At 56.4% G+C, this 22,179-nt stretch overlaps 1 protein-coding gene across 1 annotated transcript in view; it reads left to right on the top strand.

The window, feature by feature from the left end:
- CCDC57 (coiled-coil domain containing 57) overlaps positions 1-22,179 on the top strand; it is a 103,555-nt gene that overhangs the window by 23,022 nt on the left and 58,354 nt on the right. The window contains exons 8-13 of the mRNA XM_030295893.1: positions 2,896-3,096; positions 7,007-7,165; positions 11,200-11,362; positions 11,996-12,124; positions 19,446-19,668; positions 20,337-20,489. Of these exons, the coding sequence (XP_030151753.1) occupies positions 2,896-3,096; positions 7,007-7,165; positions 11,200-11,362; positions 11,996-12,124; positions 19,446-19,668; positions 20,337-20,489 (1,028 nt within the window). The remainder of the gene's footprint in view (positions 1-2,895; positions 3,097-7,006; positions 7,166-11,199; positions 11,363-11,995; positions 12,125-19,445; positions 19,669-20,336; positions 20,490-22,179) is intronic.

Raw genomic sequence — 22,179 nt, 5'->3', positions numbered from 1 at the left:
CTTTTGAATCATAAACTGAAATAACTTAAAAAATGAATATAATTAAAAAAAAACTTATCTCTGAGAGAGAGACAGAGTGCGAGCAGGGGAGGGGCAGAGAGGGGGAGACACAGAATCCGAGGCAGGCTCCAGGCTCCGAGCTGTCAGCACAGAGGCCAATGGCGGGACCGGAACCCACAAACCGTGAGATCGTGACCTGAGCCGAAGCCAGACACTTAACTGGCTGAGCCCCCCAGGCGCCCCTAATCTTTAGCGTATCAGAACTGTTGGCATCAAGAGGTAAAAGTGTTCAGGAGCACCTGGCTGGCTCCCTCCGTGGAGTGTGCAGCTCTTGGTCTCAGAGTGGTGAGTTCGAGCCCCACGCTGGGGGAAGAGATGACTTTAAGATAAAATCTCTTGAAAAAACAAGAAGTAAAACTGTTTGGGTACTGTTTAAAACGTATCGAAACAATCCCTACCATTGATTTAAAAGTACGTGAATCAGCCTTACGTATAACTTTCCTTTTTCTCCTGCCCGAACTCCCATTTTTACCTGACTTCCTCAGGACCTTTGTCCGAATATAATGAATTTTTTTGCCCTTCAGAAATTTGAACTCCGTCCCCTCTAACAACAATATGTAGATTTACGTAAACTGAAGACGACACTGACTGGGGTCACCAGGCTTTAGGTGTTCTGAGAGGGTTGTAAGTGCAGGTCTTCCGATAGGACGTACTTTACAAAACAACATACCATAAAAGTCAGTAATCAGTAAGTAAACTGTAAAGTCTCCTTAGGAACGCCCCTCTCGGGAGGCAAGACGTCCCCACTTCAGTTTGCAAGCAGACCGTGTGGGGCTGGCCACCTCGTCACGCTCACGGCCAGGGGGCAGCTAGGTGGCTTCTCTGCTGCATCTCCTGGGCTCTGAGCGCCTTCCGGTTACGTGCCTGGATCCACCTGCTGGCTTCTCGTCCGGAATGGTGTCGTGTCCTGTGTCTGCTGCTCATGTGGCAGCGCCTCCACGTCTGTGGCTGGCCACGTGTCTGCGTATGGTCAGCAGGACCGTCCACGTTCTCTGTTTCCGGAAGCTTAGATAAGAGGCTTTTTTAAGACTTACTCTGTGACCATTCCATAGACCAGGTGTCTTTCCACTCAGCGACACTTTGTGTCTGGGAAGCTGGGACGTTGTGACTCGAGCACGTTTGCCAACACGATGTTTACACAGTAGGATGGTTTTTATTTTGTCGCAAGCTTTAGCATTTCTCTCTAAGACCTCAAGCTTGCAGATTTAGGGAGAACGTTCACCAGGCCACCTAAACAGCAAAACCCACCTTCGCTGTGAAACCATTAGCTGGTCAGGCGGCTCTGCGAGACCGTATCTCTTCGTTTTTCAGTCCAAGCAAGTGAATTTGTCGGTGTTTGGAGGAGTGTCATTGAAACACCGAGAATTCTAGGACACACCTCGTAAAATGTCACGTCCTAAAGCGGTCCAGACGAAGACAAATTCGCGCTAGTATACTTGGCACATTTTTTTTTTAATTTTTTTTTTTTTAACGTTTATTTATTTTTGAGACAGAGAGAGACAGAGCATGAACGGGGGAGGGTCAGAGAGAGAGGGAGACACAGAATCGGAAACAGGCTCCAGGCTCTGAGCCGTCAGCCCAGAGCCCGACGCGGGGCTCGAACTCACGGACTGCGAGATCATGACCTGAGCCGAAGTCGGACACTCAACCGACTGAACCACCCAGGCGCCCCAATGTTTATTTGCTTTTGAGAGAGATAGAGAGCGAGCAGGGGAGGGGCAGAGAGAGAGGGAGACACAGAATCAGAAACAGGCTCCAGGCTCTGAGCCATCAGCCCAGAGCCCGACGCGGGGCTCGAACTCACGGACCGCGAGATCGTGACCTGAGCCGAAGTCGGCCGCTTCACCGACTGCGCCACCCAGGCGCCCCATACTTGGCACATTTTAAAGCGCGTTATCGGCACACGCGGATGCTTCGCCTCGGAACCTGCCGTGGGATGATGCAGCGTCCCAGGCGGCAGATGGGGCCACGGCGACGGAAGGAGTAACCACCACCACGCGGCGCACTTGGAAACGACTACTCATTTCACCAGCCGTCACGATCGGACTTTCCCGGTTTGACGCAGAGAAGGGCATGTGCTGCCAGAAAGTAACGCACAGCAGCCAGCGTGTGTCCGTGTCTTTGCCGATGGAAGGTAGACAATCCTGACCAGGTTGCGTGGTGGGTAAGATGAGGCTTGATTGTAGTTAGAACGAAAAGTACGTAATGTGACCTGACAGAAAGGCTTCACCATTTCACCGGGAGATGCTGGTGGAATCTAAAAGAAGCCACTAGAATTATATTTTTGGGGCTTTCAACTTTTTACTGAAACCAAGTGGAATACAAGCATAGAAAGGGCTGAGCGTTGCCAGTCAGATGTGCACACGACACCTGCCAATTTGGTGTGGGGTCAAGACGGGCGCCTGTTCTGGTGATGGAGTTCTGGTAAGTTTGGCGTCTCCCAGCAGAGACAGAAGCGGCCGCCGTCCCCCGGTCCCCAGTCACAGGGAAGGCATCCGGGTCCTGGACTGATGGAGAGTGACGGCCACGTCCCACCTTCAGGGGCTGCTAGGAAACCCGGTGAGGGTGCTAGCGATGCTGCTTTGCCGGAGCCCCGGCTTCCGGGGCTTTTCTTCCGGGGGTGCTGAGCTCCAGAGTCGGGCCGGGGGCCGCTCAGCCAGTGTCCACCCGGCGAGTGTCTACACGGCTGGGGGGGCTGGAGCTTCCTTGGCTGAGGACATGAGCACGACAGCCCCAGGTCCAGGGTACGAGCAGGAGCGAGGAAACCGCGGGCGAGGTGCCTGGGGACTGGAGCGGGGCCTACGCCAGCTGCCGGGGCCCCTGCTTGTGTTTCAGGCACGAGGCGCTGGACCACCTGGCCAGGGAGAAGGACGCAGCGCTGGTGGCTGTGAAGGGTGCCCACGCGGAGCAGCTGCAGGCGCTGGAGGCCAGGGCGCTGGAGTTGCAGGCCCACGGCGACAGCCTCGAGCTGCAGCTCCGCGGGGCAGAGCGGAGGCAGGCCGAGGCCTTGAAGGAGAAGGACGCCGCCATGGGCAAGTGAGTGTGGGCGGGCGGGCCTGGGCGCGTTCCTGGGGCTCTCTGGTTGTTGTCTTCCACCGTTTCTCGTCCTTTTCTTTTTTTGAAATGGTGTCGTTGCTATGTATGCAGTCATCGTGGTAAAATACACACAACCTAAAATTTTCCGTCCTAACCACTTGAAGCCACAGTTTGCAGGCACGGAGCACACGCACGTTCTTGTGTGCAGCCTCCACCGCCGTCCGTCTCCAGACTGTGTCTCGGAAAGTGGACGCTGTCCCCGCTAAACCCCAGCTCCCCCCTCCCCCTGCCCCGGGGCCCACCATCTCCTCTCTGTCTCTGTGAACTTGACTCCTGCAGGTCCCCCATGTGAGTGGGATCCTGTAGTACCTGCCTTTTTGTGACTGGATCATTCCACTTGCCAAGATGTCTTCAGGGTCCGTTCATGTTGTAGCCTGTGATAGGAGTCCCTTCCCTTTTTTTTTTTTTTTTTTTTTTTTTTTTTTTACTTTTGAGAGCGTGAGCAGGGGAGAGGGGCAGAGGGAGAGAGAATCTTAAGCAGGCTCCACGCTTAGCTGGATCCCATGAGCCTCGGATCATGACCTGAGCCAAAATCAAGAGTCAGACACTCAACCAACTGAGCCACCCAGGAGCCCCAAAGATTCCCTTCTTTTTCACGGCTGAGTGATATTCCGTTGTGTGGATGGAATCATAGTTTCTTTTTCCGGTCATCTGTCAACGGACATTTGTCGTTGTCAGTAGTGCTGCTGTGATTTTAGCTATTGTCAATAGTGCTGCTGTGATCGTGGGTGTGCAAATATCTATTCAGGTCTCTTCTTAGAATTGTTTTGGGGATATACCAAAAGGTCAATTGCTACATGGTAATTCTGCATTTAACTTTTTGAGGAACCACCACCCCGTTTTCCACAGCGGATGCGCTGCTTTGCACAAAGATTCTAATTTCTCCGTCAACTGGTTTCTTCTTAGACCCATTTTTCTCTCCAGCATCTAAGCCAAGTCACGCCACGTAAGCAGTCGTGTTCGCCTGTGCACAGTGTCCAGGCCGGCGTGTGTGCACACGGGACCATCGGAACTGGACTCAGTCTCCTGGCTGCCAGTGAGGAAGAGGCTGTGTTTACTGACGGTGGTTAAGACAGTTAAATCGGTCATTTCTAGGGTTCACCTTCCTTAGCAACTGGCTTTTCCTGTCTGGGAAATGTTTCTGGCTCTGCCGAGTTACATTTCCATTTTGGAGGACGATGGCTCTGACAACCACAGAATACAGGGAAGTCAGAGCTTATCCAGGAAGGTTTCCTTGGGTGGAGCGTGTGGCCTTGTTGTTTGATCTGTTCAATGCACGCAGCAGTAGTTGGGGAAGCGGAAGGGACGGTGTGATGGGCAAATGTGTTCCCGCTGTCCCTCCTGCTGGGAGGGCTCTGCCGGGCCCTTCACGTGGCCGCTGTCGGGATCTGCAGCGCTGCCTCGCGTGGAGGCCGTGGGCCGGCCTCCTGCCTGCACTCGCCTTGCCGTGTGTCCCTCCTTGTGTTCCTCCGTGCGACCCAGGGAGTGTGCTGTGGCCCAGTGCTGCCTGGGACCATGCTGCCCGGGACAGTCCCTGCCCTCTCATACTGAGACGAAGGCTGTTTGAAAACCAGCAACAAAAACAGCCCGTATTTTGGGCTTGTTACTTCGTCCGGCCTATTTGTGATGATAAATGCCACAGTCGATGGGGCGCCTGGGTGGCGCAGTCGGTTAAGCGTCCGACTTCAGCCGGGTCACGATCTCGCGGTCCGCGAGTTCGAGCCCCGCGTCGGGCTCTGGGCTGATGGCCCGGAGCCTGGAGCCTGTTTCCGATTCTGTGTCTCCCTCTCTCTCTGCCCCTCCCCCGTTCATGCTCTGTCTCCCTCTGTCCCAAAAATAAATAAACGTTGAAAAAAAAAAAAAATGCCACAGTCGAGAAGCAGCGGCCCCAAGGTGGCTTTGAGAGAACCCGGTCACGCCCTGTGCCGCCACGTAACCCACGATAGAGAGACACGGCAGGCCACACAGGCCGTGCCACTTCCAGGGCCCACGGTTAAGGCGCAAAGAGATAGAGGAAATTATTTAACCCAGTGCATCCAAGATACTGTCGTGTTGCACAGTAACAAGTAATCAGTATAAAAACTAAGCATTTTTTACCTGACAAAAATTGTTACTGAGATATTTTGTATTGTTTTGGTGCTAAATTTTGAAGCCACATCTCGGTTCGGACCAGCCGTGTGCTCGGGAGCTGTGTGTGGCCCGTGGCCCCATGTTGAACAGCACGGGCCTGAGTGCTTGACTGCGGGGGCCCAGGACCTGGAAGGGCGGGTCCTCACAGTTCCAGAGTGCGGACCTCACGGGGCTGGGTTGTTCTTGGCACGTTGGATCACATTCGGGAGAGCAGCAGAACCCTCGCGGTATTCAGATAACTTGGTAGGTGTTCGCTGGAAACTGAGAAGAGACAAAAATGTAGTTCCAGACTTCTGGCGACTTCTCTCGCGGTTCGGGAGGCCCGACACACACACGGACTTGGTAGGAGCAGCGTCAGGGAGAAGAAGAGGAAGTCCACGCGGGACGTGCCTCTTGATGTTGTTTGAGGCCTGGGCAGGTGACTTCCCGGGCGGCCAGCTGCTCTGTTTCCCACCTGGAAAGTCAGAAAAAGCCCCAACGACCGGTTGACCTGCTGGCTGGTATCCTTTGCCCCTTAGACTAAAGTTGCTGGCGGGTGGGTGATGAGCACAGCTTCACTTTAGAAATCCAGATCGGGTCCCGGGTGTTCTGGGTGTTCTGTGTCCATCCAGCTTCTCCGTGACATGTGGCCGACAGCGTAGCCAGAGGAGATCGCTTACGTCCCCCGTCACGTCAGACACTCGGTGCCGAGGCCCAGATCCCGCGGGGATGCGGCTCCAGGGTAGCGCACACCGAGGGGCGCCCCCCAGAGCTTGGCCCTGGGGCCGAGCCCTCCTCTCCTGTCACCTGCAGGTGTCTTAACTAGTTTCCAACTTTTAGCAGCCCTTTGTGATCTTAGGACAGGTTGTCTCAGGTAAGAGGTCAATATGAGTTTGTACGGATTGTACTAGAAATAATTTGTTCAACGTACGTGAAGAAAAACGGACTTTTTCCCGTGGCTAAGAATGATGCTGGAAACTCTATACTCGACAGCCTTTCTTACTCCTTTGAGAATGTCTGTGACTCCAGGTTTATTCCATGCTGTTTCCAGGCAGGTTAGCGGTTCAGCCCGCGGAATCTTGATGTCCACTGGTCAGCCTTGATTTCCTCTGGAGGTGTGGGTTCTGTGCCTTTCCCCGTAAGGATGGGGAAAGAAATGGGCCAGGGCCACAAACGGGGTCAACACACAGCAGGCGGCCTTTGGTGCGTCAAGACTGTCGCTTCCCTAGCTAGTTAGTATCTCTAGGTGTCGTCTCTAAAGTTTTTCTTTTTGGGATATTTATCCAAGTGTAGTGATTCTACCAGGTGGCGTAGGGGTTCCCGTACAACCTCGTTTTACTGTTCAGTTTGAAAACCTGTAGCGAGCGTCTCCATGTTGAGGGGCTGCGTGCGGCGTGGCCCAGGTGAGCCACACGGCACCACCTCAAGACCGCGGGCTCCGCCAGCCTCCGTGGCTCGCCTTTCCCTGCACGTCTGGCACGGACCTGGCGCGTCGTAGGTGCTCAGTCGACGGCTGGGTGGGTGGCATGGAAGGTGGATACGTCTCGCCTGGGACCGTCTCCTAATCTAGGCAAGGAGGTCTCCACCCTGACGTGGAAGAGACTCCGGTGTGCAGCGTGCCCTTTGAGGGCCGCACGCGCATGTGGGCCCGTGTGCTCCGGGCGCCGTGTACAAGAAAGCTTGAGCGAGCGAGTGAGTGAGCCGCACGCCCACGTTCACAGAGCTTCCCTCCTTCGTGCAGACTTCGTGAAGAGGCGTCGGCTCTAAAATCGGGCTGGGATGCCCAGGTCGCCCAGCTGTCCAAGGACCTGATCTCCAAGGACCTTCGGATTCAGGCGCTGCAGGAAGAGGCAGTGGAGCTCGAGGCACAGCGGGCCAGGTGCCAGCAGGACGTCGGAAGGTGACTGCCCCCGGGGACGTTCCCGAGATGCTCTTCTCACTGCGCGCCCCGTGGGGGCCGGGTGCCATTCTAGGTGCTAAGGGTACAGAAGGGAACGGAGTCGAGGCCCCGGCCTCACATCCGATTGTGGGGAAAAGACGAGAAACAGGACAGAGAAGGGGAGTGTCTGGTTGTGAGAAGGGAGAGCCAGCCGGATGGGCTGATTGATGGGGGGTGGCCAGCGGAGGCCTGTCCCCGGAGGTGGTGTCGGGTCTGGAGCCGGGGTCGCGGCAGCTCTCCTGCCGGGTCCTGTGTGGGGAAGCACCTCTTCGTGTGTCCTGTCCCACCCCCGTCTCCTCTCCTCCAGTGGATGAACGCTGGAGTGAGGGTCACGTTCTCTTTCTTGAGGAATAACTTAGATGTGAGGAAACTCGTTTCGGCCGTGCGGTTGGAGTCCTGACCAGCATGAGCACCTGTCAAGCAGGCCTGTAGTCAGGACCCGAAACTTCCCGCCGTCCGGCATGTCCTCACGCCTCGCGGCCGTCGCCCACCTGCGCCGGCCCCGCCGCTGCGCGTCCCTTCTGCCCCGCCCGCGATTCCGTCTCAACAGAGTCATGCAGCATCTGGCTTCCCGTGGTATTTATTTGGACATTTATTGCAGGTTTTCTGTTCTGTCTCAGTTTGGGGAATTGGTGTCTTTCAGTGAGTTTGCGCATCTCGTCGAATGGTTGACTTCAGTGGCATAAAATTGTGTATCGTGTTTGTGTGTCTCGTCTCTGACGTGTGCAGAATCTGCGGTAACGTCCACTCTTGTTTTGGATGAGTCTGGCTGGAGGCGTATCAGTTGTATCGGTCTTTTCTTTAAGTCTGTTTCTTTTGAGAGAGAGCACGAAAGGGGGAGGAGGGGCAGAGAGAGGGGGGAGACGGGGAATCCCGAGCAGGCTCCACACTGACAGCACAGAGCCCGACGTGGGGCTTGAACTCACGAACCGCGAGATCGTGACGTGCGCCGAGGTCAAGAGTCGGACGCTCAACCACCCAGGCGCCCCAGTCACGAAGTCTTTTGTTAATGCATTTGCATTCACGATTGTTATGGCTTCTTTTATCTATTTTATTTTATCTTATTTTACTGACGTAAGTGATCTCTGCACCCAGCGTGGGGCTCAAACTCCTGACCCCGATATCAGGAGCTGCACGCTTTTCTGACTGAGCCAGCCAGGCGTCCTGGGTTGCTGTGGCTTCTTGGTGACTGCCCCTCGATTAGCAGGACGCAGCTGTCTTTATTCTGGGTAGTCCTCCTCCTTGCTTGTCTGCCGTGTCTGATGTCAGTACGGCCACTTGGGTGCTTCCTGCCTGGTGTTTGCGTGCACACCCTTCCACGCACTGACTCTGACTCGTGCTGAGGTCACGTGCATTTCTTACCGATGGCGCGTGCTGTGTCTTGCCTTTCCTGTCTCCCCTGACAGCTCTGCCCATTCCCTGGACCGTTCAGATTATTTAATTTAATGCCAGGATTGATGTGTATGGGTTTAAATCGCCAACCTGCAGTTGGTTTTGTATTTTCCTCGTATTTTTTGTTCCTTAATTTCTCTGCCTTTTAAAAACTCAGTCGAGGGGGTGCCTGGCTGGCTCAGTTGTTTAAACGTCCAGCTCTCGGTTTCAGCTCAGGTCATGATCTCACAGTTTGTGAGTTTAAGCCCCGCATCAGGCTCTGAGCTGATAGCGGGGAGCTGGCTTGGGAGTCTGTCTCTCCCTCTCTCTCTGCCCCTCCCCTGTTCGTTCTCTCTCTCTCTCTCTCTCTCTCTCTCTCTCTCTCAAAAATAAACAAATAAATTTAAAAATAAATAAATGGATAAACAGTTGAGTGTTTTTTAGGATTCCATTTTATTTTCACTGTTGTCTTATATAAACTTTTTTATTTATTTCATGGTTGTTCTAAGATTCACAGAATGCATAGTTTGCCGTTAATAACGTCTAGCTCTTTGTATGTAACATAAAATCCTTACGACCTCCTGTTTCTCTTCACTCTCCTTTGCTGTTGTCGAACATTTTACTTTTGTGTACGTATATAATTACATACGTTGTTTTTGTTGCTTTGATCCGATAATGTCCTTTAATTAAAGACAAAAATTGAAAGAAAAGCTTTATGTTTTTTCCAATATTTATTTCTGATGGCTTTTCATTTTTTAAAAATCAAATTTAGGGGCACCTGGGTGGCTCAGTAGTTTAAGTGTCTGACTCTTGGTTTCGTCTCAGGTCACGATCTCGTGGTTTGTGAGTTTGAGCCCCACTTTGGGCTCTCTGCTGACAGCACAGAGCCTGCTTGGGATTCTCTCTCTCTCTCTCTCTCTCTCTCTCTCTCTCTCTGCCCCTCCCCTGCTCACGTGCTCTCTGTCAAAAATAAAAAATTTTTAAAAGTTAAAAAAAAAACAGTGAAATTAGAGAAAAGTCAAGTTCAAAGTTTCCATAAGGTGTAATCTTTCTTCAGCCCCCAGACGTCCTTTGACGCCCCTCCCAGCGCAGCCTTGCACTCAGCCCGTTTGTCTGAATTTCTTTGCCTTATCTTTCTGAAGCGTGTTATTACTCGATGGAAAATTCCAGGCTGGTGGTGTTTTCTTCCCGTTGAAGATGACTTGTTCTCTCCTGGCACTCGTTGTTTCTCAGGAGGGTTCCGCAGGCACCCTTAGTTCCTCCACACGTGTTGTGCCTTTTCCTCCCGATTCGTGTTTTTCCCTTTATCGTTGGTTTGTGGTGATTTGATTGTTCGTGTATGTAGGTGAGGTTCTGCGTGCGTCGCCTGCCGCGGTTTCCACCGGCCTTTCTCTGCTTGCCCCCTTTCTCCTGGGAGTCCCAGGTGCCCGTGCGTTAGCATCCCCTCGGTCAGCGGCCTTTCTCGCTGCCGTGTGTGATCGGCCCACTGAGGCTGAGGAGTTTTCATTTGCACCTTTCTCCGTCTTACGTGTGTGGTTGCTTTCTGTCCCCGATCATATTCACGACGCGGTCCCATCCCTCTTGTTTCCGGGCCGTTCTCGCTTCCTTGCGCCTCTCGCCAGGCCCGCTGGTCGGATGCGGTGCCCTTGTGCGGAGAGCGTCGGGGCTTGTCCGCTTCCTCCCGCCCGCACTGCCTTCTGTTCCGGCCGCAGCCGGTGGCGGCACAGAGCCTGCACACGGCACCCTCAGGTCCCGACCGTTGGGGCCTCGCGGCCCGCGGCTGCTTCTGCAAGGCCGGCAGGAGCCCCCCTGCAGCGGGCAGGACGGGGTCTTCCAGGGCCTCACTAAACAGGGGCCGCCTGTCCCCCGCGCTCACGACCCGGTCACACTCGGGAGACGTGTGCAGAGGCCCCCACCGCGCGGCGGGCGAGAAGTCCAGGGCCGGGCTGGCGCTCGCTCTCTCACCCTCAAGTTTGCTCTCCCCCGCCCCCAGTGCCCACTGCACACGGCATGCGCTGCCCCGTTCCAGCCCAAGGACGCGCGTGCCCCCATGGCGCCGGGTTTCCTCCTGTGTCCCCTCCGCTGGGACCTCTGCAGACCCGCGTTCCGTGGACGTGGGGCTGCTGGCTTTCGGAGGTCTCTCTCTCTGGCCTTGCGACTCCGTGTGCTCTGTGCTGCACACGCCCCCGAGCTCTCCGGGGTCGCTCTCTGCAGCTCCGAGACCCTCGCACCTTCTCCAGTGGAAGCAGCTTTCGTGCTTTTCCTCAAGTTTGTTCATTTCTTTCCTTCTCTTTCTTGGTTCTTCTCTTTCTTGAGGTTGATCTTCCGTGGTGCTGGTCTCCTTGGTTCCCGGGCGTCCCAGCTGTCTGCCCGGCTCTGACCCCGAGGCTGCCCGTAGACTCCACTTATCCTCCGTGTCTACACGGCGGAGACTCGTCCCGGCTGCCGTGCCGCGAGACCATCGCGTGTCAGCAAGCGCGGGCCAACACGGGCCGGCCCAGCGGGGGCCTGGGAGGGACCCGAGTGCGGGCGGTGGCGCCTCCCCGCGCTCTGCCACCTGCCACACACCTTTGCTTTTCGCGTGCGAGGGGACGGGCCTCAGGAGGACGTCGGCGTCCCCGCAGGTATAAGCAGCAGCTGCTGGCGGCGGCGGAGCGGGAGCAGTGCCTGCAACGCGAGAAGGTGCAGCTGGAGCTGGACTGGCGACACCGCTGTGACAGTCGCGAGAGGGACCACTACCGCGCGTCTGAGGACTTGCTGCAGGCTCTGACTGCCGCGCGGGACCAGGTCTGTGCCCCGCGTGGCCCTCGCACTCCCTCCTGCGCTGTGGCACCGGTTGGGGGGGGGGGGGGCGGGGAGGTGGCTCTGGGCTCGCGAACCCCGCCGAGCAGTTTGACTTACAACAAAAATTACAGCAGCGGAAGGTGTCCCTGTCCTACCCGCCAGCCTTTTACCCGTTTGTTTCTTTTCGAGAGAGTGAATGCACGTGAGCAGGGAACAGGCAGAGAGAGAGAGAGAGAGAGAGAGAGAGAGAGACAGAATCCTAAGTAGGCTCCAGGCTCTGAGCTGTCAGCTCAGAGCCCAACACGAGGCTCAAACCCACAAACCGTGTGATCGTGACCTGAGCTGAAATCAAGTCAGTCGCTCAACAGACTAAGCCCCCCAGGCACCCCCGGCTGTTTTATTTTTTATTGCGTTAGCCTGTTTCCCATTAAGAAAACAGTGCCAGGAGGATCCCTGCCCCCTGTGCGCAGGGGACTGGGCGGAAAGGGCCACACCCCGAGCCTGATGCTGCCGCCCGGCCAGCCCGACCGCCGCCTGGTCCTGGGCCGGGGGGGCCGCTCCCTCATGCACCTGCTCTCTGCTCCCAGGAGCCTCGTAACTCTTCCCACACGAACCGACTCCCACATGTCTCCCCAGGTTGCTGCCAAGCTCCAGGAGACAGAGCGGACGCTGTGTGACCAGGAGGTGGTGCTGAAGGCCTTGACCCTTGAGAGAGACCAGGCCGTGCAGGCGTTGAGGACACGCGGGCTTCTTCCTGAGAAGGAGGTGCGGGTCGGCACGGCCGCCCCCCCGCCCTGAGCCTCCCCCGGGGACGCCGCTCCCCAGCCCTCTCCTGCGCCTCCCCCGCCCCCCCAGCCGTGGTGGTGGGAGAGCCGTCCCAGCGGCACCAAGTCTCCTCAGGTGTCGGCACAACGGGGGCCATTCTGACACCTGAAGGAGCTGAGGTGACTCTGGACTCAGAGTCCAGATTTCAAGCGGACCCCACGTTGAAATCTCAGACCCCGCCTTCAGACATCACACCACGCAGACGCCTGGCGTGAGGTCGTGTTTTATCCGCGGAGCTGTCGCGGCAGGTCGCCGTGTGCCGCCATCTCCGCCATCCGGGTGCTGCCCGAGTGCCTCTCCGCGCCAGGTCTGCCCGAGAGCCTCGTCTGTGGCCCTGGGTCCTCTGACGCTGAGGCCGGTGCCGCAGCCCCAGAGACGCAGGGACCCCGCGTAACAGTTTGCGAGGAGCGGAGCTGGGCTGCGAGCCCGGATGCCCGAGGGCCACGGGGGGGCGGGGGGGGGGGGCAGGGGCAGCCTGAAGCTGGGGCGGCGAGAGCAGGAGGGGCTGGTGGGGGGAGACTCCTCCAGGCCTGTGAAGAGTTCTTGTTTCTTGCTTTATATGCAGCGAAACGCACAGACCTTCAGGGCACAGGTCAGTGAGTTTGACGTGAAGGACCCATGGGCCCAGCCCTCCAACAAAATGCAGAGCATGTCTGTCACCCTGGAAAGTTGGCCACACTCCTTCCCGTTGGCCCCCTGCTCACCCCAAAGGCAGCAGCTGCTTGGACTTCTAGCTGGTCGTAGGGACCCGGGTGGGCAAGGTTTGCTCTAAGATGATGCAGTGGCCACATGTCTGCAGACCCGGCTTCTGACCGGTGTTAAGATGTTGGTAATTTGGGGCACCTGGCTGGCTCCGTCGGTGGAGGGTGCAGCTCTTGACCTCAGGGTCATGAGTTCAACCCCACACTGGGTACAGAGATCACTAAAGCAAAAGGGTATCAGTAACTTGTCCTGACCTGTGTGCAGAAGCCAGGACCTCTACTTGTCTCAAGGGTTTTAGGTTCTAGCACAGAGTCAGAGGGGACATTTGATGATTCTGTCATGGTCACTCGTGAGAATTGTCAGAACGCAGGAAACGGATCCCGTGTCTGTGTGGGCATCTGGGCAGGAGCCTCTGCCCCAGAGAGAACGTGGTGCTGGAGGCGGAGGTTTCTTCAGGTCTCGGCATCACAGGGTGGGAAGGCCCGTGGGGAAGGATCAGCGGGTGGCGGGGACACCGGTGTCCTCCCTGCCATGTCGCTGGCCCCAGAGCCAGATCACTTCCTCATTTTAAAAGTTGTAAATAAGGCTTCCTGTCCTGCTAGCTTTGTCGGTTTTGGCGCTGACTTTGGAGAATTCAGCGTGTCATCAGACCTCCAGGAGGATACCTCAGGGTGCAGCAAAGGGCTCTTTTGTGACTCAAGCCTGGGTCTCTCCGGGGAGGGCAGAACTAACAGGTTAGACTTTATCCCAGAGACACGCAGCTTCACCCGTGGTGTCTGAGCCACCTGACATACAGCCGTGGCCGTTTTCTCCCCACACAGATCTCGCTGACGGATAGCTGGCCAGAGCCTGACGCTGACTGAGATGCCTGTGGGTTGCGTGGTGGCCCCGAAGGGACAGGCTCCAGTCCTAGCCGCCAGCTCTTTGAGATGCAACCTTACTTGGAAATAGGGTCTGTGTGGATGTAACCAGTGCAGACGAGGTCACGCTGGAGCAGGGTGGGCCCTAATCCAATATGACCGGCCTCCTTATAAAAAGAACACCACGTGGAAGACAGAGTCGCAGGGAGAGGGCCACGCGCCGACAGAGGCAGAGGTGGGAGTGACATGGCCCCAAACCAAGGGACACCAAGGTTCTCTGGTAAACACCAGAAGCTGGAGGAGGGAGGAAGGAGTCTCACCAGAGTCTCCGAGGTTTGCTCCCAGCCTGAGGTGTGTGCCCCGTAGCGAACCCCGGCCCGTCGTGGGGCTCGCCTCGGGGCCCCTGAGGGAAGCCGTGTCGCCGGGCTGCTGGGAGGTCTGGGAAAAGCCCACACGGGAAGGTGCTGGCCTGACCCCGCCTCAGACCCCATCCTCCTGGTCATGACCTCTTGGTTCAGTTGTCTGACCTCCGTCCCTTCATGAAAAGCCACTCAGCCAGTTGTGCCGGGTGACGGAGCTTCGGAAGTGCTTGGGAAGACCTTCCCGGCGGGGCAGCCTCTCCCACCCGCCGTGTCAGCCTGGGGCGGGGGCGCGTGCAGACCGGGCCCCTAATTGCACCGGGGGCACGTGGGCCAGGCCGAGGGTGCACAGCGCGCAGCTCCCGTCCTCGCCGGCGGTGGCCCGTGCTCGTCGCGGGGGGGGGGGGGGGGACCCGGGGCCTCTGGCCGCGCCCTCCGAGGACGGCACTCAGCCCGCGGTTGGTGTTCGAGGCCGAGAACACACGTCACTCCTGTCCACAAACCCGCACGTATTTGACCCCGTGTCGGGGGCCGGGAGCCGAGGCAGGCGGGACGCGGCAGGACGCGCCCCAGAGCTGTGTGCAGGCGCCAGCTGGCGTGCCGCCACGGTCTCAGAGCCGGGACCGGGGGTGGGAGCTGTGCGCGGGCCGGGCTGGCACGGTGGGATGAGCCTCGGAGGCGAGCCCTGCAGGAGGCGGGGCGCCTGTGCTCCCGCTTCGTGGTTGTCAGCACGTTGGTGCCGAGGCTGCCTCGCAGGCATAGAGGCGGGTCCTGGGCAGATAGGAGGTCAGGGGCAGCGGGCGGGGTCTCTAAGGAAAAGTCGGGGGGATGAGCCATCAGGTCCCCGCTGTGCCCGCCCGGCTGCGTCTTACCTGTGTGGCGGCCCCTTCCCACCGGCACCGCTCGGCACGGAGGTGCGCGTGGGGCCTCAGCGGGGACCGCATCAGTCACGCCCCCGGTGGTAATCCCAGGCTCCGGAGGGCAGGCCCTCCCCGTGCAGAGCTGCAGGGGAGAGAACGCAGCCCGGGCCACGGAGGCTCCGGCGCCACGCGACGTCACAGGTGAGGTCGTGCCTCCTGGGGCTGGCTGGGCTGCCCGGGGGTTTGGGGGCTGATGCTGTCGTTCCACTTCATAGACGAGGAAGCCAAGGCCCTGTGAGGGTGGTCCCTGCCCCACGTGTGGCAGAGGGGACGTTTGAGCGGGGCCAGGCCAGCGCCAGGGCCGTCGGGTTCTGCCGTCGTGCCCGCGAGGGAGCAGCTGTGAGGTTTTGCCCAGCAGCAGGTGCGGAATGCGGTGGCGGGCATGACAGCAGGAAAACAGGTCGCCCCTCCTGTCAGCAGTGTGAACGGCGAGTGGGGGGGGCGGAGGAGTCGGGGCTGGAAGGCAGGGCAGGTGCAGAGCAGAGCCCGCGAAGGCCTCGACGAGGGGTGTGGGAAAGCTGGGTCCGCGCTCAGTAGAAGAGCTAGCTTCCTTCTGGAAGGAGAGGGAACGTGTGGCCGCTGCGGGAATTCGACAATTTCAGTTTAGGGGAGTGGCCTTGGGGACCAGGTGGACCCGGGGTCCAGCTCGGCTCCCGTGTGGCCTCCGTGGCGCTTTTGTGAGACGCGAGCGCGTACCTGGAGCAGGGTGGCGGGTTGAGCAGGTGGCGGCAGCACGGACAGCGTGGTGGCCGGGTCACCCCTCGTTAACTCGAGCGTCAGTTCCTGCATCTGATGCGGGCTCTTTGTGAAGCATTAAAGGGAGCCTGTGACCCAGCACCTGGCCCGCTGCTGGCACCAGCTGGGGGAGCCCGCTCGCGGGACATGGGGGGCGTTACCACTCCTGAGGACACGGAGGTCGCACATTGTTGCACATGGTCGCACCGTGCTGGCATTCTGGTGTTTTCTTTTTTATTTTTTTTATTAAAAAAATTATTTTTAATGTTTATTCGTTTTTGAAAGAGAAAGAGACAGAGCATCAGCAGGGGAGGGACAGAGAGAGAGGGACACACAGAATCCAAAGCAAGCTCTAAGCTCTGAGCTGTCAGCACAGAGCCCAACGCGGGGCTCGAACTCACGGACCGTGAGTTCATGACCTGAGCCGAAGTCGGACGCTCAACCGACTGAGCCACCCAGGCACCCCTCTGGTGTTTTCCTAGTCACTGCTCTCTCTGGATCTCGGTATGTGTCCCTGTGCACGTGCTGTTTCTGTAGTCTGTTGTGCTGTATAACTGGGATTCCTTTTTTTCATTTCTCCAATCATTATGTTTCATGTCATTGTAATTCTTCAAGACACTTTGCAAATGGTTGTGTATTTTACCACGTGGCCGTCCTCTTCCCAGCGGCTGCTGAGGTGACTGGCACCTGTCACCCTAAGGCTGCACAGGCACGTGGGTTCCTCCCTCTGAGCTTGGTAGCAGCTCACCTTCTTGGGTAGCGAGGTGCCGCAGGGCTGGCCAGAGCCCTCCTGGTGCAAGCAGAGGGGGGCCAGCCACCAGCCGGAGAGTGAGGAACTACCGTGTGTGTGTGTGTGTGTGTGTGTGTGTGTGTGTGTGTGTGTGCGTGCGCGCGCGCGCACGCGCGCGCATGGCACCCTGGGGCAGCCCACCTGCCTGCTCGCAGGGTCAGCGGCAGCAGGCAGGGGGAGGGGTTGCAGGGGAGGAGCCGGCGCTGTCTGTGGGAGGGGGGCCCTGCAGGGAGGAGGCTCTGTCTGGGGGGGGGGGGTCCCTGCAGGGGAGGAAGCCGGCGCGGTCTGTAAGTGCGCATCCCTGAAGGTGGGGGCCCTGCCTGGGCTCATGCAGGCCAGGCCAGGCCGCAGGGCTCAGTTACCTGCCCCCTTGTGTCAGGCACCCCGGTCCTGTGCTGGCATGGCGGCAGACGCTGGCTTCCTGGAACTCGTCTGATTTTCTGGTTGTTTGCAGCCAGAAGCAGGTCCCGCTGCGGTGAATCCTGGTGGTCAAAGGTAGCGTCCTGTCTCGCTGTCATTTGGAAGGACGCAGGCACTGACTGTAGGATTCCAAGGCGGTAGGGCTTTTTCCTTCCTGTGTCTCGGGGCTCCCGGTGGCTCTTGTGACAAGTTGGCAGAAACCTCGTATTTGCGCCTGTGCACGCCACCTAATATGCTGTGTTCCTCGGATTGCTTTTCTGGTCCTTTTTTCTCTTTATCTGTGATTTTTTAGCAAGTTGATTATGATGTACTTTTTGGTATGATTTTCTTTGTGTTTATTTTGCTTTGGGTTTCAGTGGACGTCTTGGATCTGTGGACTTGTTTTCATCAAATTTGAAAATATTTTGGCCAGGGGCACCTGGATGTTTCCGTCGGTCAAGCGTCCGACTTTGGCTCAGGTCATGATCGCATGGATCATGGGTTCGAGCTGAACGTCAGGCTCTGTGCTGGCCGCTCGGAGCCTGGAGCCTGGAGCCTGCTTCAGATTCTGTGTCTCCCTCTCTCTGTCCCTCCCCTGCTCGCTCTCTGTCACATGCTTTCTCTCTCCTTCAAAAATAAATAAACGTTGAAAATGTTTTGGCCAATATGTCCTCTGCCTCCTGTATCTGGGTTCTTGGGTCCTTGCCCTGAGCCGGCTCCATGCTGTTCTCAGGGTCACCAGGCCTCCGTTGACTCTCTTTTTGGCCTTCCCCTCTGCTTGGCTGAATGCTTTCTGTTGCTGTGTATCTGCACTCACTGACCCTTTCTCCTGTGACGTCTGGTCTTAGGCCGCCTCTCTAGTGAATTTTTTTTTTTTAATTTTTTAACGTTTATTTTATTTTTGAGACAGAGAGAGACAGAGCATGAATGGGGGAAGGTCAGAGAGAGGGAGACATAGAATCTGAAGCAGGCTCCAGGCTCTGAGCTGTCAGCACAGAGCCCGACGCGGGGCTCAAACTCACGGACCGCGAGATCATGATCTGAGCCGAAGTCGGACGCTTAACCGACTGAGCCACCCAGGTGCCCCATGAATTTTTTTTTTTTTTAAGTTTATTTACTTAGAGAGAGCATGAGCAAGGGAGGGGCAAAGAGAGAGACGGAGAGAGAGAGAGAATCCCAAACAGGCTCCACCTCGTCAGTGCAGAGCCTGACACGGGGCTTGAACCCACAAACGGTGAGATGGTGACCTGAGTCGAAATCAAGAGTCAGACGCTTGGGGCGCCTGGGTGGCACAGTCGGTTAAGCGTCCGACTTCAGCCAGGTCACGATCTCGCGGTCCGTGAGTTCGAGCCCCGCGTCAGGCTCTGGGCTGATGGCTCAGAGCCTGGAGCCTGTTTCCGATTCTGTGTCTCCCTCTCTCTCTGCCCCTCCCCCGTTCATGCTCTGTCTCTCTCTGTCCCAAAAATAAATAAACGTTGAAAAAAAAAATTTTTTTTAAAAAAAAGAGTCAGACGCTTAACTGACTGAGCCCCTCAGGGGCCCCTCCAGTGAATTTCTTATTTCAAATAATATCTTTCTCATCTCTGCAGAGGCCGTTGGGTTCTTGTCAAATTATCTCCTGTTCCTCTTCCTTTCACATTCCTGTTTTTCTTCAAACCCTTGAGCTTATGTATACCTACAACCGTATCGAAGTCGTGGGCACCACTGGGAGCATCTTCACGGCTGGTCTGTGTTGTAGCACGCGCTAGACTTCATTCCTGTGTGGCTTCGTACTCTCTGTTGTGTCACGTCTTTAATTCATCCACGCGTCCGTCCATCGGTGGACATTTGCGTTTGCGCGCCGCCCCGGCTGCTGTGAAGACTGCCGCCGTGAACGTGCGTGTACGCGTTTTCACGTGGACGTACGTTTTCGGTTCTCTGGGCATACGCCTCGAAGTGGAATTGCCGGGTCGTATAATCACCTCTGCGCTTAATCTCTCGAGGACCGCCAGGCGATTTTCCGCGGCGGCGCCCCGTCTTTCACCCACAGGCCGCCGCACCCGTTCACCTTCCCGGCGGGCAAGGGTCCCACGTCGTCTGTCTCCCTGCCGGCACTTGTTCCTGTGTCTTTTCCACGGCAGCCGCCCTGTGGGTGGCCGACGGCTTTGCGACTGAAAGGGAAGGGGCCCCCGATTTCTCAGGAAGCGCTCCCGGTGGCGAGCAGCAGCCTTGTCTTTGTGACATCTGGAAGGAGGGGGCTCTCATCGCCCCGTCAGTCTAGATGGAAGGTCCCCACAGCCTGGAGGGCAGACGGGTGGGCAGAGCCGTGGACGGGCAGCAAACCGTGGGTCTTTTCTTTTTTTCTTAAGGGACTTTTTTTTTTTACGTTTATCCATTTATTTTGGGGGGGGGGCAGCAGAGGCCGGGGGGGGAGAGAATCCCAAGCAGAGCCAACCAGGCGTGCCTGTGGGCTTCTTCTGTAGCTGTAACCATTTTCTTTCTTTTTGTGTTTGACAGGTGCTCCTAAGGCTTCGTGAAGAAGAAGTAAGTGAAAGTTTTCCATCTAGTGAGATCCAGAGGCTCCAGGAGCAAAACGCAAGCCTACGACGCGCTGTTGCGGAGATGAGGGAGGAAATGGAGACCCTGAACGACCAGGTTCTTCCTCCTGAGCAGTCAGGGGGTCAGCCCTCTGACCCCGCACAGCCCCTTCCAAAGGCAGCAGCTGAGGCCGTGGCTCCTGGTGAGCCGGAGGGGTGGGGGGGGGGGGGCAGAGAATGGGGAGGGGACAGATCTCCAGTGGGTCCAAAACATGCTTCACTTGGAGTCTCACAGATGAACATCCGCTCTGACGAATTCAGAGTATGATAGAGGCTTCTCCTCCAAGGGAAGGGATCTTATGTCCATGTTTATACGTAGAACAGCAACTTTTTATCAATAAAGTGGCAGAAAGAAGGGAAGGATGTGTACTTGGCACTTGGAGCCCGGAGGCCACTTGCATGGGGAGGGGAGTGGGCACTGTGTTCTCCAAGAGGCGGGCTGTGCAGGCTGGCGGATACCAGGCCTCTCCTCGGGGCCTGTGCCGTAACGGAGCTGGGCTCCCCCCCACCCCTCCCGTGCACCGTTAAGAGGGGCCCCGGAGTGGTCCTGAGCGGAGGGCACCAGCTCACGACTCCACGCCCGAGACTCGTGCTTCCGTGTACGCAGGCTCGTGGGTCTGAGGGAGCGCAGGGGCGTAGCCGTCCTCGGAGCGCGCCCGGCACCAGAGGGGAGGGGGGCACCGGGGCCAGGGCAGGTGTGGGAGGCGGGGCGGGGGGAAGAGCGGGACAGCGGGAGGGAGCCCCTATCTTGTGACGGGCGAGGGGACTGTAACGCGTGTGCCGGCGTATTTATTGGGTTGTTTTGCGGCAGATTACATCATGGTCCTCGAAACAGAAATCAGAAATCTGAAGCATAAATTTAAAACCCTGGAAGGACAGGTAGAAGATGTGTTAGATCCTTCGAAGATGTCCTCATCTCACTCTGACGTTCAAGCCAACGTCCACATCTTGGCCAAAGTGCCTGGTAAGAGTCCTTGTCTTGTCCTGTTGAATGCTTTGTTCCAGAAACACTCTGGTTTCTGCATCTGTTTTACATTGGTTTAATTGAAATATAAACCCCCAGAAAGTCCACAAAATGCAAACGCACGCATCAAGGAAAGATCGCAAACTACAGGTCCCCCCCCCTGCCCTTCCCGGCACCCAGGAGTCCCCATGCCACCCGTTCTCAAAGTGTTTACACTCGTTTACCTCTCCGGGTGGGCACCTCCCTGCCCCACCCCTGCTCTGGCGCCACGCAGACACCCCCTTGCCCGGCTGGGCGCTGGCCCGGTGGAGAGCCCTTCTAGGGGGATGGACGCATCCCACCGGCTGGTTTCTGGGGCTGACTGTGTAGGAAGACAGGTGAAGGAGTGGGATGCTCCACCTACCGATCAGCTCGTCTCCAGCCAGGGGCCTGCTTGCGTTCCCAGTGCTGGCATCTTTTATGTCTCTTCCTTATATTACTTTTCCAAGCCAGAATCTCCAGTATGGTGTTGGTAATGGCTGACTTTCTTCCTGACTCCAGAGAAAAATTTCAACATTTGACTCTAAAGCCGCTAAAGGTTTTTTGGAGCACAGGGCCAGATTAAGGAAGTTCCTTTCTATTCCTGCTGTAATACATGGTTGTTTTTTATCATGCTTCTGCCAGTTTTTGCTTACTGTGTTTTGGAGCTTTGTTGTTGTTTGCATACACATTTAGAGTTTCTGTGTTTGTAAGAGGGGACTGGCCCTGATAGCATCACGTAATGATCCTCTTTACCTGTTAGGGGTGCAGTGCTCTAAAGCCTGCTCTGTCTAGTGTTAATCACATCACTCCAGCTTCCTTTTGATTAGAGTCTGCTTGGTGTATCTTTATAATCCTTTAACTTTTAACTCCTTATATTGTGGTAAAGTCCCCTTCCTAAGGAAAAATAAAATACCTCAAGGTAACCTGGCTATGTGTGTACATGACAACATCCCTCATGACCTTGTAACATGAGACCACTTAATCAGAGTGCATGTTTGCATGTTACCATATATGGGAGACAAAGAAGTAGAAAATATGTAAAAACTATGCCACGTGGCATTCAGGGGCTCATTTCTTCGGGTACAAACCCAACTGAACAGTGCTAGCACAAATAAAGTTGCTTCCCGGAAAGAAAAGCCTGGGTGTCAGACTCTCTGTGTGAGAATCTTGCTACAGCATCACATTTGAAATGAATTATCTTGTAGCAGCATATAGGCAGGTCAATTTTTAAAATCCATTTTGCAGGGCGCCTGGGTGGCGCAGTCGGTTAAGCGTCCGACTTCAGCCAGGTCACGATCTCGCGGTCCGGGAGTTCGAGCCCCGGGTCAGGCTCTGGGCTGATGGCTCAGAGCCTGGAGCCTGTTTCCGATTCTGTGTCTCCCTCTCTCTCTGCCCCTCCCCCGTTCATGCTCTGTCTCTCTCTGTCCCAAAAATAAATAAACGTTGAAAAAAAAATTAAAAAAAAAAAAAATCCATTTTGCTAATTACAAAAAATTTGTTTTCAGTTACGGTTTTCATTTTTTTAATGTTTATTTTGAGAGAGTGCATACATGCAGGGAAGAGGCAGAGAGAGAGAATCCCAAGCACACTTCATGCTGTCAGCACAGAGCCTGACGCGGGGCTCGATCTCACGAGCCGTGAGGTCGTGACTTGAGCTGAAATCTAGAGT

The sequence above is a fragment of the Lynx canadensis genome, chromosome E1 (assembly GCF_007474595.2).
Source record: "Lynx canadensis isolate LIC74 chromosome E1, mLynCan4.pri.v2, whole genome shotgun sequence".
Classification (NCBI taxonomy): Eukaryota; Metazoa; Chordata; class Mammalia; order Carnivora; family Felidae; genus Lynx; species Lynx canadensis.
Note: the sequence above shows the minus strand (reverse complement) of the source record. Positions and strands in the feature narration are given on the sequence as shown.